Source organism: Microcaecilia unicolor, chromosome 4 (genome assembly GCF_901765095.1).
Source record: "Microcaecilia unicolor chromosome 4, aMicUni1.1, whole genome shotgun sequence".
Classification (NCBI taxonomy): domain Eukaryota; kingdom Metazoa; phylum Chordata; class Amphibia; order Gymnophiona; family Siphonopidae; genus Microcaecilia; species Microcaecilia unicolor.
In genome coordinates, this window is record NC_044034.1 from 345,971,504 (window position 1) to 345,998,649 (window position 27,146).

Here is a 27,146-nt window from a genome sequence, read left to right on the forward strand (position 1 = left end):
AGAAGCGTGCGTGGTGTTTTGTGCGTTGCTTATCTGGCTCTAGTAGTCTGTGCTGCTGCTGCTCTGCGTTGTCAATCCCTGGAAGGAGATAGGGAGGTTTGGTTTGCTATTCCTTTCCTTCTCCACTACACTAGTAACAGGAGCCAAGGAGGGTTCTCAATATAACCTCCTTAGTAGGAGCTTTGGGAAAAGTCTGCCATTTGTTTCCAGTAAAACAAGGTGGGGGAGTTGTTTGTTGTTCAGTTTGATCTCTTTGTCTCTTGGTAGGGGTTGCTGTTTCTTTTCCGGAGGGGACGCGTGGCGGGCTTTGCTACTCCAAGATCAAACCTAGTGTAAGATCTGTTCTTTACAAAGAAAGTATTGCATGCTTTGTGCACTTCTGTGTATGCTATAGTTTGTGGCGTGTGGTGCTGTCAGGGGAGACAAGCTGATAAGGGGTGTGCCTGTGGGTACGAAACAGTTCCACAAGATCACACCTTCTATCTGGGGACACAGGCAGTGTCCGAGGGGAAGTCAGGTCAGGTGACTGCGCTGTTGCTCTAGCTGCTAGTATGTGCAGGTGAAAGACGAGCATGCAGTCAGTTGGAATGGAATTTGCTTCTTCGTTCTTGCTGCAAAGTTCAGGATGAGGGAAGGGAAGCTACACTGCTGGGAGTGGAGGCTAGAAAGAGAAGGGAAGAATGAGGAGGAGCATGCATAAAGCTGTTTAAGGGATACTGGGTGACATAGGGAAATAATAACATATGAGAAATAATAGACTGATATCCAAAAATGCTAAAACAAAGTACAAACATTAAGGGGGGGGAGTTATCAATGTGGGTTACTGTGTTATTTTACTGTTAACCTCAGTTATTAGTAAAGTAAGCACTGTGTATATAGTATGTAAACTGTTTTGGTTGTACCACAGAAAGGTGGCATATCAAATCCATGACCCATCAACTAGATGGGACCTGTGCTAAAATAGCACAAATTAGTTGTATAGTAGTATACATTAAAGGTAGCCCACATATATTCCCCTAAATGGAATTTTGTAGAACAGAACTGCATACAAAAGAACTAGGCTTTTTATTAGGGACTAGTAAAAAAGGCCCATTTCTGGAGCAAATGAAATGGACGCTAGCAAGGTTTTCCTCTCTACCCCTTCGTCGTTGTGAAGCCACTGACGCCATTGCTCCGCACCTCGTCAACGCACCTTCATCACCTTCTTCGTTCTGAAGCCACTGACGCCATTGCTCCGCCTTCGATGTGTGACGCCATTGCGCCGCCCTCGACGTCATCAGGTTTGATGCGAGGGCGGGGCCCAGAGACTTGGTGATTTCGGTGGCTTCACCACCACGAACCCTTCATGAAGGAAGTGACGTCAGTGTCTTCAGAACGTTGAGGGTGAGTTTTATTATATAGATGTGCATTCATTAATCTGTATTCAATAGAAATAAAACAAGATAAAACATGGAAAAGAAAATATGATAGCTTTTTTATTGGACATAACTTAATACATTTCTTGATTAGCTTTCGAAGGTTGCCCTTCTTTGTCAGATTGGAAATAAGCAAATGTTGGTAGATGACAGTATATATAAGTGAAACATCAAAGCGTTCCAGTGACAGTCTAACAGGATGGGGGTGGATAGGTGAGAGACAGGAGGGTGACAAGGCAGTAAAATGTTATGGTTTATAATGGGCTAGAAAACCCAGATCTTTAAGTCCTGTATGGTGGGTGTCAAAATATTTAATCATTCTGACTTCAAAGGTCTTACGTTCCTGTATTGTTTTAGAGTTCCCTTTCAAGATTCTTACCATGAAATCACTGGTAAAGTGTTCTGGTTTTGTAAAGTGCTGCCCCACAGGCGTGACATCTTTATTGGTACTAGCATTTTTCATATGGTGTCTATGTAAATTAAATCTCTTCTTTAGCAGCCTTCATTGCATTTTTTACGCTGAATGATATACAGTGGGGGAAATAAGTATTTGATCCCTTGCTGATTTTGTAAGTTTGCCCACTGACAAAGACATGAGCAGCCCATAATTGAAGGGTAGGTTATTGGTAACAGTGAGAGATAGCACATCACAAATTAAATCCGGAAAATCACATTGTGGAAAGTATATGAATTTATTTGCATTCTGCAGAGGGAAATAAGTATTTGATCCCTCTGGCAAACAAGACCTAATACTTGGTGGCAAAACCCTTGTTGGCAAGCACAGCGGTCAGACGTCTTCTGTAGTTGATGATGAGGTTTGCACACATGTCAGGAGGAATTTTGGTCCACTCCTCTTTGCAGATCATCTCTAAATCATTAAGAGTTCTGGGCTGTCGCTTGGCAACTCGCAGCTTCAGCTCCCTCCATAAGTTTTCAATGGGATTAAGGTCTGGTGACTGGCTAGGCCACTCCATGACCCTAATGTGCTTCTTCCTGAGCCACTCCTTTGTTGCCTTGGCTGTATGTTTTGGGTCATTGTCGTGCTGGAAGACCCAGCCACGACCCATTTTTAAGGCCCTGGCGGAGGGAAGGAGGTTGTCACTCAGAATTGTACGGTACATGGCCCCATCCATTCTCCCATTGATGCGGTGAAGTAGTCCTGTGCCCTTAGCAGAGAAACACCCCCAAAACATAACATTTCCACCTCCATGCTTGACAGTGGGGACGGTGTTCTTTGGGTCATAGGCAGCATTTCTCTTCCTCCAAACACGGCGAGTTGAGTTCATGCCAAAGAGCTCAATTTTTGTCTCATCTGACCACAGCACCTTCTCCCAATCACTCTCGGCATCATCCAGGTGTTCACTGGCAAACTTCAGACGGGCCGTCACATGTGCCTTCCGGAGCAGGGGGACCTTGCGGGCACTGCAGGATTGCAATCCGTTATGTCGTAATGTGTTACCAATGGTTTTCGTGGTGACAGTGGTCCCAGCTGCCTTGAGATCATTGACAAGTTCCCCCCTTGTAGTTGTAGGCTGATTTCTAACCTTCCTCATGATCAAGGATACCCCACGAGGTGAGATTTTGCGTGGAGTCCCAGATCTTTGTCGATTGACAGTCATTTTGTACTTCTTCCATTTTCTTACTATGGCACCAACAGTTGTCTCCTTCTCGCCCAGCGTCTTACTGATGGTTTTGTAGCCCATTCCAGCCTTGTGCAGGTGTATGATCTTGTCCCTGACATCCTTAGACAGCTCCTTGCTCTTGGCCATTTTGTAGAGGTTAGAGTCTGACTGATTCACTGAGTCTGTGGACAGGTGTCTTTCATACAGGTGACCATTGCCGACAGCTGTCTGTCATGCAGGTAACGAGTTGATTTGGAGCATCTACCTGGTCTGTAGGGGCCAGATCTCTTACTGGTTGGTGGGGGATCAAATACTTATTTCCCTCTGCAGAATGCAAATAAATTCATATACTTTCCACAATGTGATTTTCCGGATTTAATTTGTGATGTGCTATCTCTCACTGTTACCAATAACCTACCCTTCAATTATGGGCTGCTCATGTCTTTGTCAGCAGGCAATATACAGTGGGGGAAATAAGTATTTGATCCCTTGCTGATTTTGTAAGTTTGCCCACTGACAAAGACATGAGCAGCCCATAATTGAAGGGTAGGTTATTGGTAACAGTGAGAGATAGCACATCACAAATTAAATCCGGAAAATCACATTGTGGAAAGTATATGAATTTATTTGCATTCTGCAGAGGGAAATAAGTATTTGATCCCTCTGGCAAACAAGACCTAATACTTGGTGGCAAAACCCTTGTTGGCAAGCACAGCGGTCAGACGTCTTCTGTAGTTGATGATGAGGTTTGCACACATGTCAGGAGGAATTTTGGTCCACTCCTCTTTGCAGATCATCTCTAAATCATTAAGAGTTCTGGGCTGTCGCTTGGCAACTCGCAGCTTCAGCTCCCTCCATAAGTTTTCAATGGGATTAAGGTCTGGTGACTGGCTAGGCCACTCCATGACCCTAATGTGCTTCTTCCTGAGCCACTCCTTTGTTGCCTTGGCTGTATGTTTTGGGTCATTGTCGTGCTGGAAGACCCAGCCACGACCCATTTTTAAGGCCCTGGCGGAGGGAAGGAGGTTGTCACTCAGAATTGTACGGTACATGGCCCCATCCATTCTCCCATTGATGCGGTGAAGTAGTCCTGTGCCCTTAGCAGAGAAACACCCCCAAAACATAACATTTCCACCTCCATGCTTGACAGTGGGGACGGTGTTCTTTGGGTCATAGGCAGCATTTCTCTTCCTCCAAACACGGCGAGTTGAGTTCATGCCAAAGAGCTCAATTTTTGTCTCATCTGACCACAGCACCTTCTCCCAATCACTCTCGGCATCATCCAGGTGTTCACTGGCAAACTTCAGACGGGCCGTCACATGTGCCTTCCGGAGCAGGGGGACCTTGCGGGCACTGCAGGATTGCAATCCGTTATGTCGTAATGTGTTACCAATGGTTTTCGTGGTGACAGTGGTCCCAGCTGCCTTGAGATCATTGACAAGTTCCCCCCTTGTAGTTGTAGGCTGATTTCTAACCTTCCTCATGATCAAGGATACCCCACGAGGTGAGATTTTGCGTGGAGTCCCAGATCTTTGTCGATTGACAGTCATTTTGTACTTCTTCCATTTTCTTACTATGGCACCAACAGTTGTCTCCTTCTCGCCCAGCGTCTTACTGATGGTTTTGTAGCCCATTCCAGCCTTGTGCAGGTGTATGATCTTGTCCCTGACATCCTTAGACAGCTCCTTGCTCTTGGCCATTTTGTAGAGGTTAGAGTCTGACTGATTCACTGAGTCTGTGGACAGGTGTCTTTCATACAGGTGACCATTGCCGACAGCTGTCTGTCATGCAGGTAACGAGTTGATTTGGAGCATCTACCTGGTCTGTAGGGGCCAGATCTCTTACTGGTTGGTGGGGGATCAAATACTTATTTCCCTCTGCAGAATGCAAATAAATTCATATACTTTCCACAATGTGATTTTCCGGATTTAATTTGTGATGTGCTATCTCTCACTGTTACCAATAACCTACCCTTCAATTATGGGCTGCTCATGTCTTTGTCAGTGGGCAAACTTACAAAATCAGCAAGGGATCAAATACTTATTTCCCCCACTGTATACCACATTGGAAGATGAGCATGTGAAAGATTCCTTAATGTTGAATATTTTTCCTTTGTGAATGACCGTGGGGTCCTGTGAAATGTTTTGGCATAGTTTGCAGCTGGATATATTGCAAGGATGTGTGCCATTCTTTTCTTTTTGAGTCTGTGTTGGGAGCTTATTTCTAATTAGCTTGTGTTTTAAGTTGGGTGGCTGTCGGAAGGCCAGCACTGGTGGGGATGGGAATATCTCTTTCAGTAATTCATCCTCCTGGAGTAGAGGCTGCAGATCTTTTATGATTTTTCTTAATTTTTCCAGCTCCTGGTTGTATGTCACTATAAGGGGAATCCTGTCTGTGGCTTTTATTTCTTTGTACTGTAGCAGATTTTCCCTGGGTGTTTTGAGGGAGGAGGCAATATTCTTGGAGATTATTTTGGGGTTGTAGCCTTTCTGTTCGAAGGATGCAGTCAGGATTTCAAGGTGTCTGTCTCTGTCCCCTGGGTCAGAGCAGATACGGTGGTATCTTGTGGCTTGGCTGTAAATGATGGATCTTTTTGTATGTGAAGAGTGGAAGCTGGAGTTGTGGAGGTAGCTGCATTTGTCTGTGGGTTTCTTGTATATGGATGTTTGTATATAGCCATCGCTGATTGAGACTGTGGTGTCCAAAAAATTGACTTTTTCTGGGGAGTAGTCAATTTTGAAGGAATTGTAAAATTGTCCAATAAAAAAGGTATCATCTTATTTTCTTTTCCAGGTTTTATTTATATTGATTACCTTTAAAAGTGGACTAACATGGCTACCACACCTCTCTACTCAGTAACCTGTATAAAATTGATTTAGGTGCATTTACCCTATGAATTACGTAAGAATTGCTATTCTCAGTCAGACCAAAAATCCGTCCAACCCAGTATCCTGCCTCTAACAGTGGTCAAACTGGATCACAAGTATCAGAATCCCAACAAGTATCAAGAGTCCATGCTACTTACTCCCCCCCCCCCCCCCCCCCCCCCCGCAAAGATGTAGCTAGGTGGGATAAATGGAGTGGCTGCTCCCACAAATGGATTTGGAATAAAATAGCGCCTAGGCAGATCAGCCCTTAAGCTTCTCACTGGTGCTTATTTTACAAAAGGTCTTCTCTCCTGATATCAAAACCTGCCTAAGCTTCATACCCCAAGGATAAGTAATGACACTCTCCAGGTCTACCTTAATAAAGGAATTTGTTCAAACCTTTTTTTTAAACACAGCTAAATTAACTGCTTTTACCACATCCTCCAGCAGTAAGTTGCAGAACTTGAGTTGAGTGAAAAAAATACTTTGTCCACACAAACCACATACCAGCATACTCCGTCACATGCAGAACACAGACCAACCTTCATGAATTACAGAATAAAGAACCAAAAATTAGAAATTGACATCAGCCCTTCCCTACCCACCCCGCCATCCATCCCTGTAGTCCAGCATCAGCCCTTCATTTCCTTCCCTACACCCCCATCCATCTCTGTAGCCCAGCATCAGCTCTTCCCTTCTCTACCTTATGCCCCCCCATCCATCCCCATAGCCAGGTATTTGCCCTTCCTTTTCCACCAATCCATCCCATAGCTAGGCATCAGCCCTACCCTACCCCCACCCTTCCTTGTAGCCTAGTGTTAGCCCTGTCCTACCTCCACCCTGAAGGACACCAGCATTTAAATACAAGACCTTTTTAATGTTCTGGGCACTGCAGAGCCCACCTCCACCCAGAAACCCAACAAGGCACCATGAAAAATACAGTTCAGCCTCTTTTATGTTTCAACAATTTTTATTGATGATATAACAAAATTAACAGTCAACAATCTCAGTATATATCCATTTGAAAACAAGACAAACTGAGTACAAGCATGGTGATAATCTCATCATCAAAATTTTTTAACATTGTCTCCCCCTCCCCCTTCAACTCCACCCCCCACCCCACCCCCTCAGAGCGTATTCCACTTAGTTTATTAGATTGTGAGTATAGTTCAAACAAGTAAAACTCCATCATCGCAATCAATTTCCGTAACCATCAGCATTCAAAAGAAGTATAGAGAGCCTGGTTTCTTATAGCTCTCCACCATTTTATGGTTCAACAATTTATATTAGTGATTCAACATTTGCAATACAGCCTGTAAATTCAATTTGAACCCCATTAGGTAACATGTCATAGTCACAAAGGAATAACGTTCACCTTTTATCATCAATAGTTTGTAATAAGTCCCCCCCTCCCCCCCCAAACAACACTACTATACCCATCAGACTTTTACTTGCCTACTCCCTCCCCATCCCCCCCCCCAGTTATAAGAAAAACCATATCAACAAAACAGACCAACAATGAAAATCCCCCCCATCCACCCCCCCCCCCCAAGGAGATACCCAAACTTTCGATCTATATCCGAAATGGATGGCTCACTTTCAGCTTAAAGCGAATTGATCACTAAACTCCTCCCTTTAGGAGATGAACTTTGGATATATGGAGGCATATTTTCAAAGCACTTTGGGAGGCTAAGTTCCATAGGTTTCTATGGAACTTTGGGAGGCTAAGTGCTTTGAAAATGAGCCTCATAGCATTCAGCCTCTTTTAAATTTTAACCTGGGTATAATAAAATGTATTGGTGGTGGGTTTCTGGGGTGGAGGTCGGCTCTTCACTACCTAGGGGGGGAAAAAAAGTGTATTGAATGATTAAATATACCTTTTTTTTTGCCCTAGGCAGTGAAGAGCCCACCCCCCCACCCCCACTCAGAAGCCTACTGGCACCACCAGCCAGCATTACACTAACTTCACTGTACACACTAAAATAAAAAAAAAAAAATATTTTAACCTGTGCAGCTGGTCTTCAGTGGTGCAGAGATCTCAGCACTCATTGTGCTGTGTGCTCCGCTCCATGTCGTGTGTGCTGTTTGTGGGGCCGCGGGGGGAGTACCGACAGCAATACTGACGACAGCCAGCACATCAGGTTTCCCTATGCTGCTCAACTGCAGCGCTGTGGTGCGCACTGGGGTGAGGGAGATAGAGCAAGGCAAAACAGCACAGAACCGGATGGGGAGCGAGTAAGACATTGAACAATGGACTGGACTCCGAGTAGCGGTGCCTGCTTGCAGCTGCAGTGCAACCGCTACAATGGCCTGCCTACAACAACTTCCAGATCAGGGGACCCGGCCCACACTAACAAAAAAATATATATATTTGTGCACAATACAGTAGTCAGGTAGGACTCTGGAGGAGGAGGATCGGAGAGCTTTCGACTGCCTGGGTGGGTCTGGGCCCACCCATAGCTACGCCCCTGCCTTGCAAGCCTCCTGCTGGATCTTTACAATTTATTTGCTTCTGCTCTGGGACCCAGCAAAAATGAGCGTGTTGGTGGGGAGGAGGGGAAGGAGCACGGAGCTTCTCTCTCCAAGTGCCCCCATCCATTGCTTGTGAGCGTTTATGAAATAAATCTGGCCGTGAAGAATTTATACTGTGAGACTAATAAAGGGTGTACACGGGAGCAGTGTGATGAAGTATTCCTTCATGGTAGGGTTGGTGAAATCATGGAAAGGTCTCCCTCGTAAGGTGGTTGAGACGTACATAATAATGGAATTCAAGAATTTGGGATCCTCTGAGAAGTGAGAAGTGAGCCATAGATAACTAGGTCTATAGCATTGCTGTAGAAATGTATATTGGGCCAGTGAGATGGACTTTCTGGTCCATATGTGCCGTTATGTTCTTTGTCTCTGCTTGCTTTGTTAGCTCTCAATTCAGCCTGAAGATGGCCAGCAGCCGAGTAGCAGTGGTAACGGGGTCAAATAAAGGCATCGGGTTTGCAATTGTTCGGGCTCTATGTAAGCAGTTTACCGGGGATGTCTATCTGACAGCCCGGGACCAGGCACGAGGAGAAGCGGCAGTCAAACAGCTGCAAGGAGAGGGCTTGAAACCACTCTTCCACCAACTGGATATCGATGACCTGCAGAGCATCAGGGTTCTCCGGGATTTCCTTCAGCAGAAGTATGGTGGGATCGATGTGCTGATCAACAATGCAGGAATTGCTTTCAAAGGTAACAGAAACTTGTTACACTGTAATTATTTGCTATGCGATTCAGTGAAGGATGGGGGTTTTCGGCTATTCCTCGGGGCACACCTAGCCAGTCACGTTTTCAGGATGTCCACACTGATTAGGCATTGGGGGTCCTTTTACTAAGCTGTGGTAAAAAGTGGCCTGCAGTAGTGTAGGCACGGGTTTTGGGGGTGCACAGAATTATTTTTCAGCGCACCTACAAAAAAATGTTTTTATTTTTTCTCCCTGAAAATGGATGTGTGGCAAAATCAAAATTACCACACATCCATTGTGGGTCCGAGACCCTACTACTACTACTTATCATTTCTAAAGCACTACTAGACGTACGCAGCGCTGTGCACTTGAACATGAAGAGACAGTCCCTGCTCGACAGAGCTTACAATCTAATTAGGACAGACAGAACAAACAAGAGATAAGGGAATATTAAAGTGAGGATGATAAAATAAGGGTTCTGAACAAGGGTTAGGAGTTAAAAGCAGCATCAAAAAGGTGGGCTTTTAGCTTAGATTTGAAGACGGCCAGAGATGGAGCTTGACGTCCTCCAGAGATTTCTCTGACTTGTCAGCTTTGAATACCATTTCTGGCACCAGTATCTCTCCCAAATCTTCCTCAGTGAAGACCGAAGCAAAGAATTAATTTAATCTCTCCGGTATGGCTTTGTCTTTTCCGACTGCCTCCCTCGGTCATCTAGTGGTCCAACCAATTCTTTTGCTGGCTTCTTGTTTTTAACATACCTAAAAAAAAAAAAAGAATGTTGGTGGTAATGACCTACACATGTCTGAAAAAAATATATTTTTCAGATGCGTGTAGTGGAAATCTGCCAAAAATGAAATTACTGCAAGAGCCACGCAGTAGTTGGACAGGAAGTCCATTTGGGCGCATGTGGATGCTTATGCGGCTTAGTAAAGGGGGCACTTACAGGCAGATGATCAAAAGCAAACGCCAGCGCTAGAGGCTGTTAGTGTCATACTAGCACCGGCGTTTGCTACCGCCCCGTGATCAGAGCGCTTGAGGGCTCTTAGCGCAAGTAGCATGCAAATGCATGCTAAACAGGGCTCTTAGCGCAAGTAGCTTGCAAATGCATGCTAATTAGTGCTTAACGCATTCATCCCCAAAGATCAGCGTCCTGCGCGCCAAAGGTTGGGTCGCTGGCTGCGACAAACCCTACGCCAGCTCCGAGCTGGCGTTAGGGTTTGCAGATCATTGGGGAGGAATGGTGAGCCCTGTCCAGCATGCATTTGCATGCTGGCAGGCCCCCATTCCCCCCTACAGCAAACCTGCCAGCGAGAGCAGTTGAGGATGTCCACAATTTGGACGTTTCTGTGACGGGGCAGTTGAGGACATCCAAACTTGGGCGTTTCTGCAGTGGACAGTCAAGGACGTCCAAAATGGGATGCTTCTATGAGAAAGACGTCTTTCTCATTGAAACATCCAATTTTGGACGTCCTTAACTGCCCTTTGCAGAAACGTCCAAAATTTGGACATCCTCAACTGCCCCATCACAGAAACGTCCAAAATTTGGACATCCTCAACTGCCCCATCACAGAAACGTCCAAATTGTGGACATCCTCAACTGCCCCGTCGCTATACCTCTGACACCCCTTTGAAATTTGTCCCTGCAACAGGGCTGTTGAGGACGGCCATCTTCTGATTCCTTCTCTTTTCATTGGTCTCCAGCCCAGACCTGTCAAACAAGTGCGGGAGGATTGTGCTGAGCTCAGGCACAATTCTCCCGCACTTCTACCCCATACTCGGAGATAATTGCACTGCTTAAATTTGCATGCATTATCTCTGATCTTAGGTCTAATAGCGCCCCGCGCTGTTTGGAACAGAGCGGGGGTTTTTGATCATCTGCCTGTTAGTGCACTACTAATTCAACTAAATTTTAACTAGTATTACTTTTTTTTTTATTTTTTTTTTTACTCCTGATCAAAATGTTTAGCATTGCTTTCTCTGCCCTGCTTATCCTATTTCATCTTGGTATAATATAGAAGAGGGAAGGCATTGGCGCCATTTGCAAGTAGCGTGTGGGAATTCCTGCGGGAGACCCTATGAAGAGCCAGATAAATGTTAAGATAAATCTGGTGGGGGGGGGAGGAGAAGAGATGCTGCACCTGTATGTTGGGGGGTTGGTCAGCAAGAGGAAAGGAGAGAAATGGGTGTCTGTGTGTCAGGGGTAACGGCTTTAGCAGCAGAAGGGGAGACACTTGGGTGTATATACAGGGGAAGGATGCAGCATGAGAGGATAAAGGTGGATACATGTACGGAGGGGAGGGGGAGCAATGTTCTGTGAGAAAAAAGTGTGTATGCAAGTTTTCATTATATTTAGCATGGTTAAAAAAAATTTCCATGCAGTGAGAATTACTAGTACCAGGCTATCTAGCACACAGATACAATTAATCGTGTGATTAACATTTTTTAATACTGCGATTAATTTTGAATAAAAGTTGTTGCCCACCCATATTAGTGTGCACCACTTCCTCCGTGTGCAAATCTCTCTCGTGCAAATTCATTGTGGATATCCTGAAAACCTTACTGGCTGGGTGTGCCATGAGGATTGGGTTGAAAACCCCTGGTGTAAACTCTTCACTTGCCCCCCCCCCCCCCCCCCCCCCCCATTTCTATTCTTGGGATTAACCTGACTGTAAGTCCAAGGTACTAAACTACAAAATATTTTTCACAAACAAGGTTTTCTATGTGAAAACAGCACAACTTCTAGTGTTTTGATGTGCGAAGCCACTTATTTTCACATAAACAAAAAATTCATGGGGGGGGGGGGGGGGTGGCGCAGTATTGTAGTAAACTTCCTCAAATCGTTCCTATTCAAACAAACCCTCACAAAGAACAACCATATCTCAAACAATTAATTATTACCTGAATTGGTTATTACTCTATTTACCATTAACCTTCTCTTTGCTTCATGTACAATTTCACATTCATAAACATCTATAGCTATCCCAGCCCGTTTATGATACTGTATTGTAAAATTGGATTCTTACAACAAATTACTTTCTTATGCATTATTCTTGGTTATGTTTCCTATACTGTTTCTTGTAAGCCATATTGAACTCAAAGTTGTTTGGGATAATGTGGGATATAAATGTCACAAATATATATATATATATATATATAAATATTTTTTTTTTTCCCCACTATGCATAATGGTTTCATTAAATCAAACAATAGTGAGTTATTGTGATGTAAATTCATGCAGAGGAGCTCATTAATGTTATATACTGTATTTTTCGGTCTATAAGACGCACTTTTTTCCCCCCAAATTTGGGAGGAAAATGGGGGGGTGCGTCTTATAGTCCGAAGGTAGACTTCTCCCTACTCACGCAATCTTCCCTGGTGGTCTAGTGACGTCGGGGTAGGAAAGAGCCTCCTCTTTCCTGCCCAGCGCGCTGCTCTCCATCCTCCTGTATGCAGCCTGACGGTCTCGGCGAGATTCAAAATGGCCGCCGAGACTTCAGTTCTCGGCGGCCATTTTGAATCTCGCCGAGACCGTCAGGCAGCAATGCATACAGGAGGATGGAGAGCAGCGCGCTGGGCAGGAAAGAGGGGGCTCTTTCCTGCCCCGACGTCACTAGACCACCAGGGAAGATCGCGTGAGTAGGGAGAAGTGGTGACAGGGCCGGGGGGAGGGCGATCCCGAACTCGGAGGGAGGGAGGGATTCGGACAAGACGCACCGGAGCACCTAGGTTTTAGAGTTGGGAAAAAGGAAAAAAAATGTTTTCCTATTTCCCTCCTCTAAAACCTAGGTGCGTCTTATGGTCCGGTGCGTCTTATAGTCTGAAAAATACGGTAGTAGTCCTCTCAAATATTGGGGCTGAGGGATACCCCTGCAGCCAGTGTACAAATAATTTATTTAAGGTCTGTGGCCAAAATGCACTCCGATGTTCCCAAAATGTCTCTCGATGCAGACAGATTGATAAGACCTTTTTTATGGTTTAACTTTTTTATTGATGTCACATCCACAACATTTAAGCATCAATTACAATCACCAAAATGTTATCTCTAAAGTCAATAACACAACCTTTGTTAAAGTAACATCAGATTTTTTACATAGTCTTTTCATCCCTCCCTTTCCCCCCTACCCCCCCAACCCTCTCATCCTCCCTCCCGGTTACCCTCCCTATGATCTGTCTAGAGACAGCAATGGAGTCTCCAGGTTCTCAATCATAGTTTAAGGATGAGGCTTCTTCCTCTTTGCGTGAGTTTAGCTATAAAGGGACTCCACGTCTTTAAAAAACGTGATTTCCGCCTAAAGGAACCCTTGGCCTCCTGCGCCTCCCAAGTCATCAGTTGGTGTAGCTGATTGCGCCAGTGCCAAAATTCAGGTCTATCCGGAACAGTCCATTTTTGCAAATTACATTTACGTGCTAGTAAACAAAGCTTTCTACACAGCAGGACTTCCTCCGCCCTTAGCCCTCCGAAAGAGCCAGGACAATCCAACAACAACTGTTGAGGCGTGCCCTGCACCCTTCTCGACAGCATCAAGGAAAGAAAGGCCACCACCCGTTTCCAAAAACATCTTATTATCCCACATTCCCATAAACCATGGTATAGTGTATTATCAGCTAGATTACATTTCATACAGGTTGATAAGACCTTTTTAAAACCCCGCCTTTACCACATTCTCTAGCAACGAATTCCAGAAAATTTCTTCCTGAAATTCGAGACATCTGAGTACTTTATTTTTGAACAGGATGTAGCTCCAGGGCATTGAGCTAACAAAAAAAACTTGAGCTATTCATTATTGAAACCCCCAAATTCATTGAACCAACAGCTCAGTGGCGTCAAAGACTGTGTGAATGTGTCAAGGCTGAAGGAAGACACTTTGAACACAAATTATGAATTAACTAAGAAAAAAAAAAAGCAATTATACTAATGTTTAAACATTTAGCATAACCTTTGAAAACTACATAAGGGGTCCCGTTATTTTCTAGATACCTTGTACGTTGTTTGCCTAGACAGGCTAGAATTGTTTGTAAGTTGCTGTGCTTTGTTTTTAAAATTTTACATGCCTTTTCACCATGTTATCGGCTATGCACCTTAATAAAAGGAGCCTTATATTTTGTTATCACTACCCGCTAGGAAGAGATGTTTGAACAAGAGAGGTAATGCTTGCGGTTGAGCATTCTGCGTTAATGTTCCCTTCTGGGAAGAATATCCATTGAAAAAGAACACTGAAGACTCTCCCAGTCAAGATTAGAAATATTGATTCTAATGTTACATTTAGGTGAAACATTAAAGTGTAATTGTTCCAAAAACTTTTGTTATGATCTTGCTATAGATATTTAGATGTATGTGTCAAGTTGATCTTGTTATGCTCTGTGTTTAATATAGAAACAGATGTCACTCTTAGCTTTTATTTTCAACTTAAAGCATAAAAATGATAAATTGTACATTTGAATTACATTTTTTTTTTACTGTCTGATTTCTAGAATTGTTTTCCACTTTGAACTATGTGGGGTATACCAGGCTATAAATCCATTTGTATTAAATTAATCAAATATATCCTTGTAAAAATAAGGGCCCCGTTTACTAAGCCGTGTTATAGTCACGTTGGCGTCTTTAACGCGGGTTAACAGTGTACACGCCTACAATATCCCTATAGGCACCTACACAGTTAGCGTGCGTGCTCATTGTAGGCGTGTTAAAAATGCTAACGTGCCTTAGTGAACAGGGTCCTAAGTGAGGGAGAGCTTCAACTTTGAGGGTGCAGTTATCAACTTGGGCTGCCATTAAGACAATTTGTTTTCCCTCTAACTTGTGCTGTTTTAGTACAGGTCCCATTTTACGCAATGAGATCTAGTTACTAATAACTGGGCTTAACAGTGAAATAACACATCCTCACAGTAGCCCACATTGATCACGACTCCTTTTGTATAGAGTCGCTCAGTACCTGTTGTTTTTGACAGTGAAAGTGGGACACAGTCTAGCTTAGACACTAGTTCATTTGTATACGTTAGGGGATTAGTGCTTTTGGGAGAAGAAGGTATTTTCATACTGCATAGATCTGAGTTGTCTCTGTTCTATTGCCCCTCCATGTAGAAATAGTTTTAATATTCAGTTCACAGATGCAGCATACACGGAGATCTCTCCGCTGAGTCAGTCCGTGTTCGCTGGATGCAACTAAAAGTTGTCAGGGTGACTCATTTTTTTTCAGCCTTTGTGGCACTATAGATAGTAAACTTCTGCAGTCTATGATATGGGGGAGAAGAGTGCTGTGGTCAGAAGCTGTACTTCAGTCATGGTCACCACTCAGTCTGATATTTTTTTGGGAAGGGGGATTCTTTTTGGATCTTGGGACTGCTTTCAGAAACATTTCCTGAATGAAGGTATTGGCTGCTGTCGTGGACAAGATGCTGGGCTCGATGGACCCTTGGTCTTTTCCCAGTATGGCATTACTTATGTACTTAGAGGTGGATTCAAGATCTACTGCTCCCTGTATCGGAGACACTAAGAATGGTAGCAGAGAGAATAGGGCGAGTTAACTCGGCTGGCTTTTGACTCGTTCCTTTTTTTTTTTCTCTTCTCCTTCCCCTCCCCTCCATTATACTAAAAGTTGCTGACACCTCTCCGTTCCATGTCCAAGCAGAGGTGACCCTGAAAACAAACTTTTTTGCAACCAGGGATGTTTGTAGAGAGCTTCTGCCATTGATGAAACCACAAGGTAAGTTCATTACAATGGCTCTTGGGCTGGTGTTAATTACTAACATGCAAAACAAGTTAAGTACAATTGTAGTACCCAAATAAAGGGACCCTTTTATTAAGCCGCATAGGCGCCTATGCATGCCCAATGTGCGTCAGTTGAGTTACCGCATGGCTCGGGCAGTAATTTGTTTTTTTCACTTGTGTCTGCTACACACGCCGGAAAATTAATTTTTATTTGGTACGCTGCAAAAACCAGGCGGTAATCGTTCTGCGCGCGTAGACGATTACTGCATGGTTACCACGTGAGACCTTACCGCTAAGTCAGTGGGTGGCGGTAAGGTCTCGGACCCGAAATGGACGTGCGACAACTTTTAGTTTGCCACACATCCGTGTTCAGCAAAAAAATTTTTAAAAGGCCTTTTTCTACAGGCGCGCTGATAAATGGATCTGTGTGCGCCCAAAACACGCGCCTACACTAGCACAACCCATTTTTCAGCGTACCTTAGTAAAGGACCCCAAAGTTTAAAAAAATTTTTAATCCCCAACCCAAAACAACTTCCCAGTAAAATGTTCCGTTGTGCTTTCTCTGTCAAGGTTGTCTTTGTTCTAAAATGTAAGCTTAACTGATATAGGTTGTATGTGCAGGTGTATGATTGCACAAATATATGGGTGGGTATGAATATAAATTATGTAGCCAGAATATAGGTGCACACAGAACTCGTTTAACTTAAGTACAGTCAAATGGGTTCTGATCATTTGCCAGCAGGTGGAGACAGAGAACACTAATGACTTGTGCCTTATAAGGTCCTGTGCATATAGCAGCTCTTGTGCAGTGTGGTGACTTCTGTGTGTCCTCCTGTCCCGTGCCTCAGGTGTAAACCTAGTAGTCTAGATCCCTCCCTGCTCCTCCGTTGCTACTTTCTACCTCTCTGTCTTCCTTCTCTTTTTCTCCTGCCTATATCCAAAAAAGGATAGTCAGCCACTGTGATTCTCTTTGGGAGCACTTGTGCTGTGGGAAGATTGTGGGGCTTCAGTGCCTTGGAGGTCACAATACTGGCTATTTCTGTGAGTATATCTTTTTATTCATTTTGTCTGAGCCCGTTAAGTCTTGTGCACACTGCGGGGGGTAAGCTCTCCGCTACCATTTCCTGCACGCTATGCTTTACATCTGCGGACATGCCGCTGTCCTAATTTGGCCATCGGTACTCAAGCGGGCTCCACTTCAGCGATGGTTTTGACGAGCTCAGCGGCAACAACTTCAGCACTCCGTGATACTTCGGCAGCCATTTTGTCAGCAAGTTTCTCACCCAGTACTGTGTCCCAGGATGTTGGTTTTGTGGGGGTTGGTCTCTGCCCTGCCATTTTTGCCTGAATTTGTTCTTTTGTTACATCAGGCATTTTTACTAAAGTCGGCTTGAACTACCTCTGCTTCTCCCTCTCATGTTATTTCGGAGGAGCAGCTTCCTAAGAAAAGAAGAACTTTCTGTTTGACGGGATTTTGAGGACGTTGCTGCTCGGGAGTTGGAGGAGGTTTTATCTGTGGATTCTGACCTCTCTGGTTCTGCTGATTTGTCCCCGACTTGGAAATTTCAGGGGCAGGCGGGGGGATGTTGATCCTAATGTAGCTACTTTGTGTTTGAGGACCGAGTTGCCTCTGTAATTCACCAAGTCTGTGGAGGCTTTACACATTTTGTCTCCTCAGTCCTCTGCTCCTGCTCCCTCTGTTATGTCATAGTAACATAGTAGATGACGGCAGAAAAAGACCTGCAAGGTCCATCCAGTCTGCCCAAGAAGATAAATTCCTATGTGCTACTTTTTTTATTTGTACTGTCCTCTTCCGTCCACAGACCGTATAAGTCTGGCCAGCCCTATCCCCGCCTCCCAACCACCAACCCCGCCTCCCAACCACCAGCTCTGGCACAGACCGTATAAGTCTGCCCAGCACTATCCCTGCCACCCGCCTCTGGCACAGACCGTATAAGTCTGCCCAGCACTATCCCCGCCACCCACCACCGGCTCTGGCACAGACCGTATATGTCTGCTCAGCACTAGTCCCCCCCTCCCAACCACCAGCCCCAGCACAGCAGGGGCGTATCTGGACTCCGGCGGTAGGGGGGGCCAGAGCCAGAGGGAGGGGGCACATTTTAGCGCCCCCCCCCGCCCCCCCCCCCGCCGCCGAGCCCCCACCGCCACCAATAACTTAGTCTCTCCACCCCCCTCCCGCCGCCAACCCTCCCCCGCTACCGTTCTTACTTTTGCTGGCGGGGGACCCCAACCCCCGCCAGCCGAGGTCTGCTTCCACCTGCCGCTGCCTTCAAAACTTCTTCTTCAGCCGGCGGGGGACCCCAAACCCCCGCCAGCCGCCCCGCGCTGTTTAAAATTCATCTTCGGCCTCCGTGGCCGTGCTGCTGGGATAGGCGGCGCTGTTGAAATCCACTTCGGAGTCTGACGTCGCAACGTGCTGCGACGTCAGACTCCGAAGTGGATTTCAACAGCGCCGCCTATCCCAGCAGCACGGCCACGGAGGCCGAAGATGAATTTTAAACAGCGCGGGGCGGCTGGCGGGGGTTTGGGGTCCCCCGCCGGCTGAAGAAGAAGTTTTGAAGGCAGCGGCAGGTGGAAGCAGACCTCGGCTGGCGGGGGTTGGGGTCCCCCGCCAGCAAAAGTAAGAACGGCAGCGGGGGAGGGTTGATGGCGGTAGGGGGGGCCAGGGCAAAATCTGCGGGGGCCCAGGCCCCTGAGGCCCCACGCAGATACGCCCCTGCAGCACAGACCGTATATGTCTGCCCACACTAGCTCCGCCTCCCAACCACCAGCTCAAGTACTAAGATGCCTCCTATATCTTTACATGTTCATGAGGCTATGCAGGAGCTTATCATAGTTCCGGGTGGCATGAGCAGTTACTAAATGTACCACTATCCCTGTTGAAGGCAGCACTTCATTTCTTGATATGCGTGACTGCAAGCTTGAGGCTTCTTTGAGGTTTGCCTTTCAAATGGCTGCTTTAGATTCTCAGGCAGCAACTTCTTCTTTTGTGGCCAGGGCATCTTTATCTTGGATTCAGCAATTGTCCCCATTGGACTCTCCTCCAGAGTTTCTTCCTTGAGGCGGGGTTGTCCTATTTGTCAGACTCCCTTTATGTTTTTTGAGCGTGGCCTTGGCTGTTTCAGCGTGGCGCTGGCTCTGGTTTGAGACATGGGCTGCTGATGTGACATCCAAGTTTCATCTGAAGAAGTTACCTTTTGGGGGGGGAACTGCTCTTTGGTGTGGATTTGGAGAAGATTAAGGACCTGGGAGATTCCAAGGTCCAGTGGTTACCCGAGGACAAGCCTAAGCCTCTTCTCCAGGCATCTAGGTCTCGCTTTTGAGAAGCGCAGAGTTATAGATTGGGGAAGGCTAGTGCTTCCTCTTCAAAAAAAAAACTTACTCGGTCTTCCTTTTATGGAGGCCAAAAGTCCTTCTCCGCTACCTCTGGCACCTCTTTCTCTTTGCAGCTCTCACAATGACGGGGCCGAGGTTCACTCTTTGTACGTAGGTATAGGTATCATCACTACAGACCAATGGGTGCTAGACTTCATTCTACATGACTCCAAGCTAGAATTTTCCAAGCCACTCGTAGATCTTTTCTTGCTGTCCCCTTGCGGCAGCTCTTCCAAGAGTCGGGCATTGCTAACTACCTAGGCATTTTTCATATGCCTGGGGGGCCATTCAGGCTGTTCCTCCAGCAGAGACGAGCACAGATCAATATTCCATCTATTTTGTCATCCCAGAGAAAGAAGACTCTCTCTGCCTAGTTCTGGATCTGAGAAGGGTAAACAAGTTTCTCAGGTTGCTACACTTTCACATGGAGACTCTTTAACCTGTGATAGCCTCGGTCCAGCCAGGCGTTTTTCTCACCTCATTGGACCTCAGGGAGGCTTTTCTTCATATCTCAATTTGGCAGTTTGCAATCCTGGGAGACCGCATTGATTCACATCCATGCCTTTTGGCCTTGCCACTGCACCTCATGCTTTTTCCAAAGTTATGGTGGTTGTAGCAGCCTTCCTTCACAAGCAAGGGATCCAGGTCCATTCTTACCTGGACGATTGGCTGATTTGAGTGCCTTCTTATCGCTAGAGCCTTCAGAGTGCACAAAGAGTACTGTCTCTTCTTTCTGCACTGGGTTGGGTGGTAAATTACAGCAAGTCATCTCGCCCCTACTCAAGACCCTAGAATTTCTGGGTGTATGCTTTGATTCCGCGGTGGGGAAGATTTTTCTCCCCAGCATCATCAGCTGAAGCTCATAGAGCAAATTCTGAGGTGTCTCTCCTTTCCCTGTCCGCGGACATGGGATTATGCATTCTCTGTTCTATGGCTGTGACTTTGGATGTTCTGCCTTGAGTGAAATTCCATATGCAGACCCTACAGTCTTCCCTGTTGCTGTGGTCTCCGGTCTCTGAGGATTACGACCAGTTGGTGCCATGGACACCTCAAGCCAGACTGAGTCTGACCTTATGGCTTCTACCTGCGCACACTCAGGCAGGGTTCCCCTTTCAGACTCCCACTTGATGTGTTCTCGCTTCCAATGAGAATATTTTTGGCCCTGTTACTATATCTCCTTCAGTCCTTAGACCTTACATCTTTTTTATGCTGATGACATACAAGTACTTAACCACCATTGATCCTTCTGATGCCTCATAGATAACATCACTCAGTCGCTGATTAGATATGGTCTGCGCTTGGTTTCAATGTAACCGCTTGTTCCCAAACTCTGACAAATTGTGTATCGTTAAAGGTTTTTTTTTTTTATATAAAACTGATTTGTCCACCAGCTGCCCCAACTCTGTTAAACACAATCCCTCTAAAGATTGTAGACAAGGTTAAGATCTTAGGTGTAAGACTTGACAACACCTTTAACTTTTATTCCTCAAGTCTCCACAGTGGTGCAGCTTGCTTTTTTTCAACTCCGGTGCATCCGGACAATCCAACCATTCTTCTTCCTTAGGTTCTAAATGCCCTTGTTCATTCTTTTCAAAATATCTCATATTGACCACTGCAATATTTTCTCTACCTGGGCCTCACACAACACGAACTAACGACTACAACTGATATAAAATACTGCAATCAAACTCGTTACAGGGCATACAAAATACAACCATGCAGAGGCGTAGCAATGTGGAGCAAAGGGGGGCCTGGGCCCCCATGGATTTGGCCCTGGACCCCCTGCCGACGACCCTCTCGACCCGCCGTCGCCATGGGCTACCTTTGCTGGCGGGGGACCCCAATCCCCGCCAGCCGAGGTCCTCTTCTTCCCGCAAAGGCTTTGTTCTGTTTTTGACATCCGTCAGACTCACAGAAACAGGGTGAAGCCTTGCAGATCAGCTGATCTGCAAGGCTTCGTTCTGTTCTGCAAGTCTGATGTCCTGCACATACAATGCCAAAGTCTGGCTACACCCCTGCAACCATGTCACTCCTCTGCTGAGAGGTGCCCATTGGTTACGTTTACAAATTTTTGTACTCATTTATAAGATCAAAGCATATCAAGAACCCTCTTTTTCTCTCGACGTATCTTATCCCGTATTGTCTGCCTCAGTCCCTCCGCTCCTCACATCAGGAACTTCTGGTAGTTCCTCCCATTTCCAGTATCTCTGCTGCTACTGTACATCATTCAATCTTTTCTTTTCAGGCTTCACAGTTTTGGAACCAGTTACCACTAGACTTGAAACCCTGCCAACGTTAACTCAATTTAAAATAGACTGGAAGACACACCTTTTTCAAGAAGCCTTTGGTCACTGAACGGTTTGCCCTGGAACCGCTACTCGTCAGCCTTTCCTCTTGTGTTTACCTAATCTCTTCTTTTCTATCTAAAATTGTAGTTCTCCTCATTCCCTTCTGTGTCGGTACTGTCATGTCTTAGTTTGCTATATGTATTCTCTCCCCTCCCCCCTTTTCCCCCCCCCCTTCTTTTTTTTTTTATTAGCCTGTACACCGCTTAGACACACTGTAGATTGGTGGGATAGAAAATCATTTAATAAACTTGAAACTTGATGTCAGCTTCTTCAGATGGGGATCCCTTTTTCTCCACCCCTCTGCTCAGGGCCGCTGGTCGAGAGTGAAGGCTTCCTGGTCCATCAGCAAATTGGAACTTCGAGCTGTCCAGAAAGCTCTACTTGCCTTTGCGCCTCTTCACAGGAGGCAGGTGCGAGTGTTCTCGGACAATGTGTCGATGGTGTCTTACATAAACAGACAGGGGGGAACAAAAAGTTTGTCTCTAGCACAGGAGGCTTGTCTTCTTTTTCTGTGGGAAAAGTTGAACAGTCCGATAATTTCAGCATCCTGCATTGTGGGTTCCCTGAACTCGCAAGTGGATTTCCTCAGTAAGGTGTCTCTGGACCCAGGAGAATGGCAACTGTCAAAGGCTGCATTTCACCTCATTTCCATACAGTGGGGCCTTCTAATTCTGGACCTCATGGCATCCAGATTCAGTGTGCAGGTCCACAGTTTCTACAGCTGCTTCAGGGAAAAAGGGATGGGTGCCCTGGTAGAGCCTTGGCCATCAAACAGCCTCCTTTACATGTTTCCTCCATGGCCTCTCATGGGAGGGACATTGCGCGGGATTGCTCATCATGCCAGGAAAGTCATTCTCGTAGCTCCAGACTGGCGTAGATGTGCTTAGTGTGCGGCCCTCATCCATCTTCAAATAGCTCCTCGGTGGACTTTCCCTCCACAGACGGGCTTGTTGCATCAAGGTCCAGTACTAATGGAGGATTCCTCCCGCTTTGGTCTTGCGGACTGGCGATGGAGAGGGCACAATTGAGGAAGAAGGGTTATGTTCTACGTTGTGGCAAGCACAGAAGCGATCCACTTCTTATGCTATAGTGTGGAACACTTTTGAGAGCTGGACTACACAGAGTGGTGTTTCCTCATTTCATGCGTCTTGTCTCTAATTTTATCCCTCCTTCTGGGGGGATTCAAAAAAAGGTTTGTCTCTCAATGTCCTCAAGGTTCAGGTGGCAGCGTTGGCGTTCTATAGAGGCAAACTACAGAATGTCTCATTGGCTGCTCACTCTGATATAGTGCAGTTCCTTTTAAGGAGTCGCACACCTGCGTCCCCCCTCCACAATATTGTCCTTGGGGAAGTCTTCAGTAGTTCTTAAGGCTCTTCAGTCAGCCCCCTTCGATCCTCTTTGTTAAGCAACTATCAAGCATCTCACTTTTAAAGGCAGGTTTTTTTTAGTTGCCATGTTGTCAACACGGAGAGTTTTAGAGCTGCAAGCTCTTTCTCGCATGATCCCCTTCTCTGTTTTTTCCGACTCCGGGGTTTCTGTTCGGACAGTTCCATCCTTTTTGCCGAAGATTGTATCTCCATTTCAAGTCAGCCGGACTGTGTTTCTTCCTTCTTTTTCCAGGGTGATCTAATATGCTTTCTTGAGGCTATTGGATGTTAAGTGCATAAGGATGCGCTTATCCTTCTGCTACCAATAATTTTGGGTGTTCTGATCATCTTTTTGTCCCTCTTTGCTGGGACCCTGAAGGGGTCTGCTGACCTCCAAAGCAACAGTGCCTGATGGCTTAAGGAGGCTATTTCTTCTGCTTACATTCTGATGGGTAAATCTGCTGCTATACGTGTTTAGGCACGTTATACCAGGTCTTTAGCGGAGTCCAGGGCAATTTCCTTGCCAGGGATCTATAGGTCAGCGATGTGGTCGTCATTTTGTTCATTTGTTAAGCATTTCCGTCTGGATGTGTCAGCTGAATCAGATGCTTCTTTCAGGGGCACGATTCTTGCTGCAGGGATATCACAGTCCCTCCCCTCTTAAGATTTTGCTTTTGTACATCCCATTTGTCTGGACTGATCCTTGGGATGTAGTGGAAGGAAAAATTAATTAATTACCAAAATTTTTTTCCTTTAATCCCAAAGGATCAGTCCAGAGCCTGCCTTTCTGTGTTCGTTTCAGTTTTTCAGTGTTCTATGAGATTTTGTGTGTTTTGTATTCTGGTTCTGTTATTTCTAGGGCACGAGTTTTGCTGTATATGTCATGGTTATTTTTCTATCTAGAGGCTGGAGTTTTTTTTTTCTCTGTAAGTCACTCTTCACTACTTTATCAAATACTGAGTTGTTTGCTATGCACAGGACCTTTTATAAGGCACAGCTCATTAGTATTCTCTATCTCCACCTCAGTGGCGTTTCTAGGGGGGTGGGGGCGGTCTGCCCCGGGTGCACGCCGCTGGGGGGGGTGCCGCGCGCGCCTGTCCGTTGTTCATTCCATGTGCCCTCTGCCCAGGAACAGGTTACTTCCTGTTCAGGGGCAGAGCGGGAGCATGGAATGAACGACGGACAGGCGCGCGCAGCACCCGGGCGGGGGGTTCTTTCGGGGGGGGGTTGCCTTTCGCCGGGGGGGGGGGCACATCGGCGATCCTCCCTGAGTGTTAGCCCCCCTAGGAACGCCACTGCTCCACCTGTTAGCAATCCATTTGTCTTGACTGATCTTTTGGGACTAAAGGAGAGAAAATTGTCAGGTAACTAATTTTTCCATGGTTCATCTAGTCTGCCCAGCAAGGTGGTTGGAATCATACCTACCTCTTCTGTGTCTTTGTTTAGGATTGTACCTTCTTCTCCATGCAGGTTAAGCCTCTCTGTCGTTTGTTTTAATTTGATCCCTTCCACTTGGGGATCCTCTGTGTTTATCCCATGCCTTTTTGAATTCTGTCACTTTTATGCCAACCACCTTCACCAGGAGGGCATTCGGGCTTCCACCACCCTTTCAGTGTTGCATTTAAGCTTTACCTCCTTGCAACTTCATTTCATGTCCTCTCAGTTTGTTCCAGGAGTCCTCTTCCTTGAATTTTCCTTTGCATTCTGTGCTTTACCACTCATGTGACTTAACTTGCCCTAATGGTATCTGTCTCCTTTCTATTTTGGAGGGAGAGAATGATAAAATAAATTTACCAGAAAAGAATATTGTAGCCACAAAAATTGAAAAGGCTAAAGAACATGAAAATTCTTGAATTGCTGAATGTGTTTTTCTCCTGTATGGTTGCTCCTGAGCAACTCTATCAGTGAGACTAGACTGAAAATAGCACACAAGCACCCTCCCCACCTCCAAAACATACCCCCTCATCATCCTAGACCAGGGGTTCTCAACCCAGTCATCAGGGTACACCCAGCCAATCAGGTTTTAAGGGTATCCATAATGAATATGCATGAGAGAGAGATTTACATCCATTGCCTTTGTTATATGCAAATCTCTGTTCTGCATATTAATTGTGAATATGTTGGAAGTCTTGCTGTCTGGATGTGTCGCAAGGACTGTGTTGAGAACTGCTGCCCTAAACTTATTCGTGCTCTTTCTTCATTGCTGATGTAAGACTTGGGCTGTTTTATCACATATTGATAACTTCTCCCCTATCTTAATGGTAGCCCTTAGCACAGGTCCCATTTTATGCAATGAGACCCTGTGCTAAAATCGCATGACGTGGGAGTGGAGGAGTGGCCTAGTGGTTAGGGTGGTGGACTTTGGTCCTGAGGAACTGAGATTGATTCCCACTTCAGGCACAGGCAGCTCCTTGTGACTCTGGGCAAGTCACTTAACCCTCCATTGCCCCGGGTACAAATAAGTACCTGTATACAATATGTAAGCCGCATTGAGCCTGCCATGAGTGGGAAAGCGTGGGGTACAAATGTAACAAAAAAAAAAAAAGCCGCCTTAACAGTAGCCCATATTAACTTTCCCCGTTAATGTAAACCTGCAGCTATGAGATTCTTGGTCATCGACATTAAACTTCAGAGGCGTTAAAGCAGAGTGCTGAGAAAAGGAAGTTATAGGTTTTACTGTTATACTGTTGTATTCATTTATAGGATGGAGGTCTTAACATCTCTTATTCTAATTCTCCAGGGAGAGTGGTGAATGTCTCCAGCATAGTTAGTGTAAGAGCTCTCTCGGGCTGCAGCCAGGACCTGCAGCAGAAGTTCCGCAGCGACACCATCACAGAGGAGGAGCTGGTGACGCTCATGGAGAAGTTTATTAAAGACACTAAAGACGGGGTGCACAGCAAAGAGGGCTGGCCCAACACTGCTTATGGCGTGTCCAAAATCGGGGTGACCGTCTTATCCAGGATTCAAGCAAGAATGTTCAATGAGAAAAGAAAAGGAGAGGGAATTCTCCTCAACGCCTGCTGTCCCGGATGGGTGAGGACAGACATGGCAGGTCCTCAGGCTACTAAATCTCCAGATGAGGGAGCTGAGACCCCGGTGTATTTGGCCCTGTTACCACCTGATGCCGATGGGCCTCATGGCCAGTTTGTTAGTGACAAAAAAGTTGACAAATGGTAGACCAGCCTTGGTGATTTCCTCTCGTGCAATTCACATAACGCTGACTGCACCATACCGACAGCCTTCCCTTTGCCGCAACTAAAATTTAGGCATGACCATTTACACCAGCTAAAATCTGGTGTAAATACCTAAGTTAAGCAAGGATCGGGCATATTCTATAACACTGCATGTAATTTTTAGGAATGCCCACGCCCCTTTTGCAATCTGCACATTACAATTTATGTACACTACGTTAGGCTTAAAGTTGTGTGTGTAAATTTAATTAGCGCTGATAATTGTTAGTGGCCAATTATCGGCACTGCTTGGCTTGTTTTGCGTGTGCAAATTATTTACGTGCACAATTTTACTTGCCATATTTAGAATGCGGGGATTAGTGCTTAAAAATTAGGTGCCTAACTTTAAGTGACCTTTCTTGAATTGGCCCCTAAGGTGGGGAGGGGGGGGGGAATGTTGAAATTTAAGTGCCAGTACCCAGGTAGATAACCTATTCACTTTATCAGTGTGTTTAAAAAAAGTGCTTAACCTGTGAGTTAAGTTCTGCGGTCCCTTTTCCCTCCTGTCATCAATGAAGTTCTGTTGATTAAGACTTTTCTTCAGTGAGGGCGAAAAGCAAACATGTTTTTCAGTAGTTTGTTGTTTTGGATGTGGAAATGTTACCTATGAAGAGACATTAGCCAGAGTAATCAATCACTAGGAAATAAATTAATAAATAACAAATCCTCTTGGCTCTCCTCCTCAGTCTCAACCTGCTTCTCTGGGCTGTAGCAATTTCACCTGGAACTATGCACCATAAATGTAGTGAGCTTACTTCAGGGGGCACAGGATAAGGAAGATATTGGCAGTGAGGTGAGAGTACAAATTCAGCATTAGCACCTATAACACTTGGGCGGGCACTACCTCCATCAGGGCCGCCGAGAGACTGGGCCAGGCCCGGGGCAAGGCCGCCACCCCCGCCGAGGTCGTCATCGTCGTTGCTGTCCCCCTCCGTCCACCACCGGGCTGGTAAATGTTTAACAACAGGCTCTCT

General features: G+C 45.7%; 1 protein-coding gene across 2 annotated transcripts; it reads left to right on the plus strand.

The window, feature by feature from the left end:
• Positions 1-27,146, plus strand: LOC115469491 (carbonyl reductase [NADPH] 1-like). Of its 2 annotated transcripts, XM_030202205.1 has the most exons (5): positions 1-96; positions 268-332; positions 8,822-9,126; positions 15,719-15,826; positions 25,683-27,146. In XM_030202205.1, the coding sequence occupies exons 3-5, from the start codon at positions 8,841-8,843 to the stop codon at positions 26,117-26,119; spliced, it is 831 nt and encodes a 276-aa protein (XP_030058065.1). In that variant the 5' UTR covers positions 1-96; positions 268-332; positions 8,822-8,840; the 3' UTR covers positions 26,120-27,146. The 2 variants fall into 2 exon arrangements, with proteins under 2 accessions (XP_030058065.1, XP_030058064.1); XM_030202204.1 differs by lacking the exon at positions 268-332 and having other exon boundaries at positions 29-219.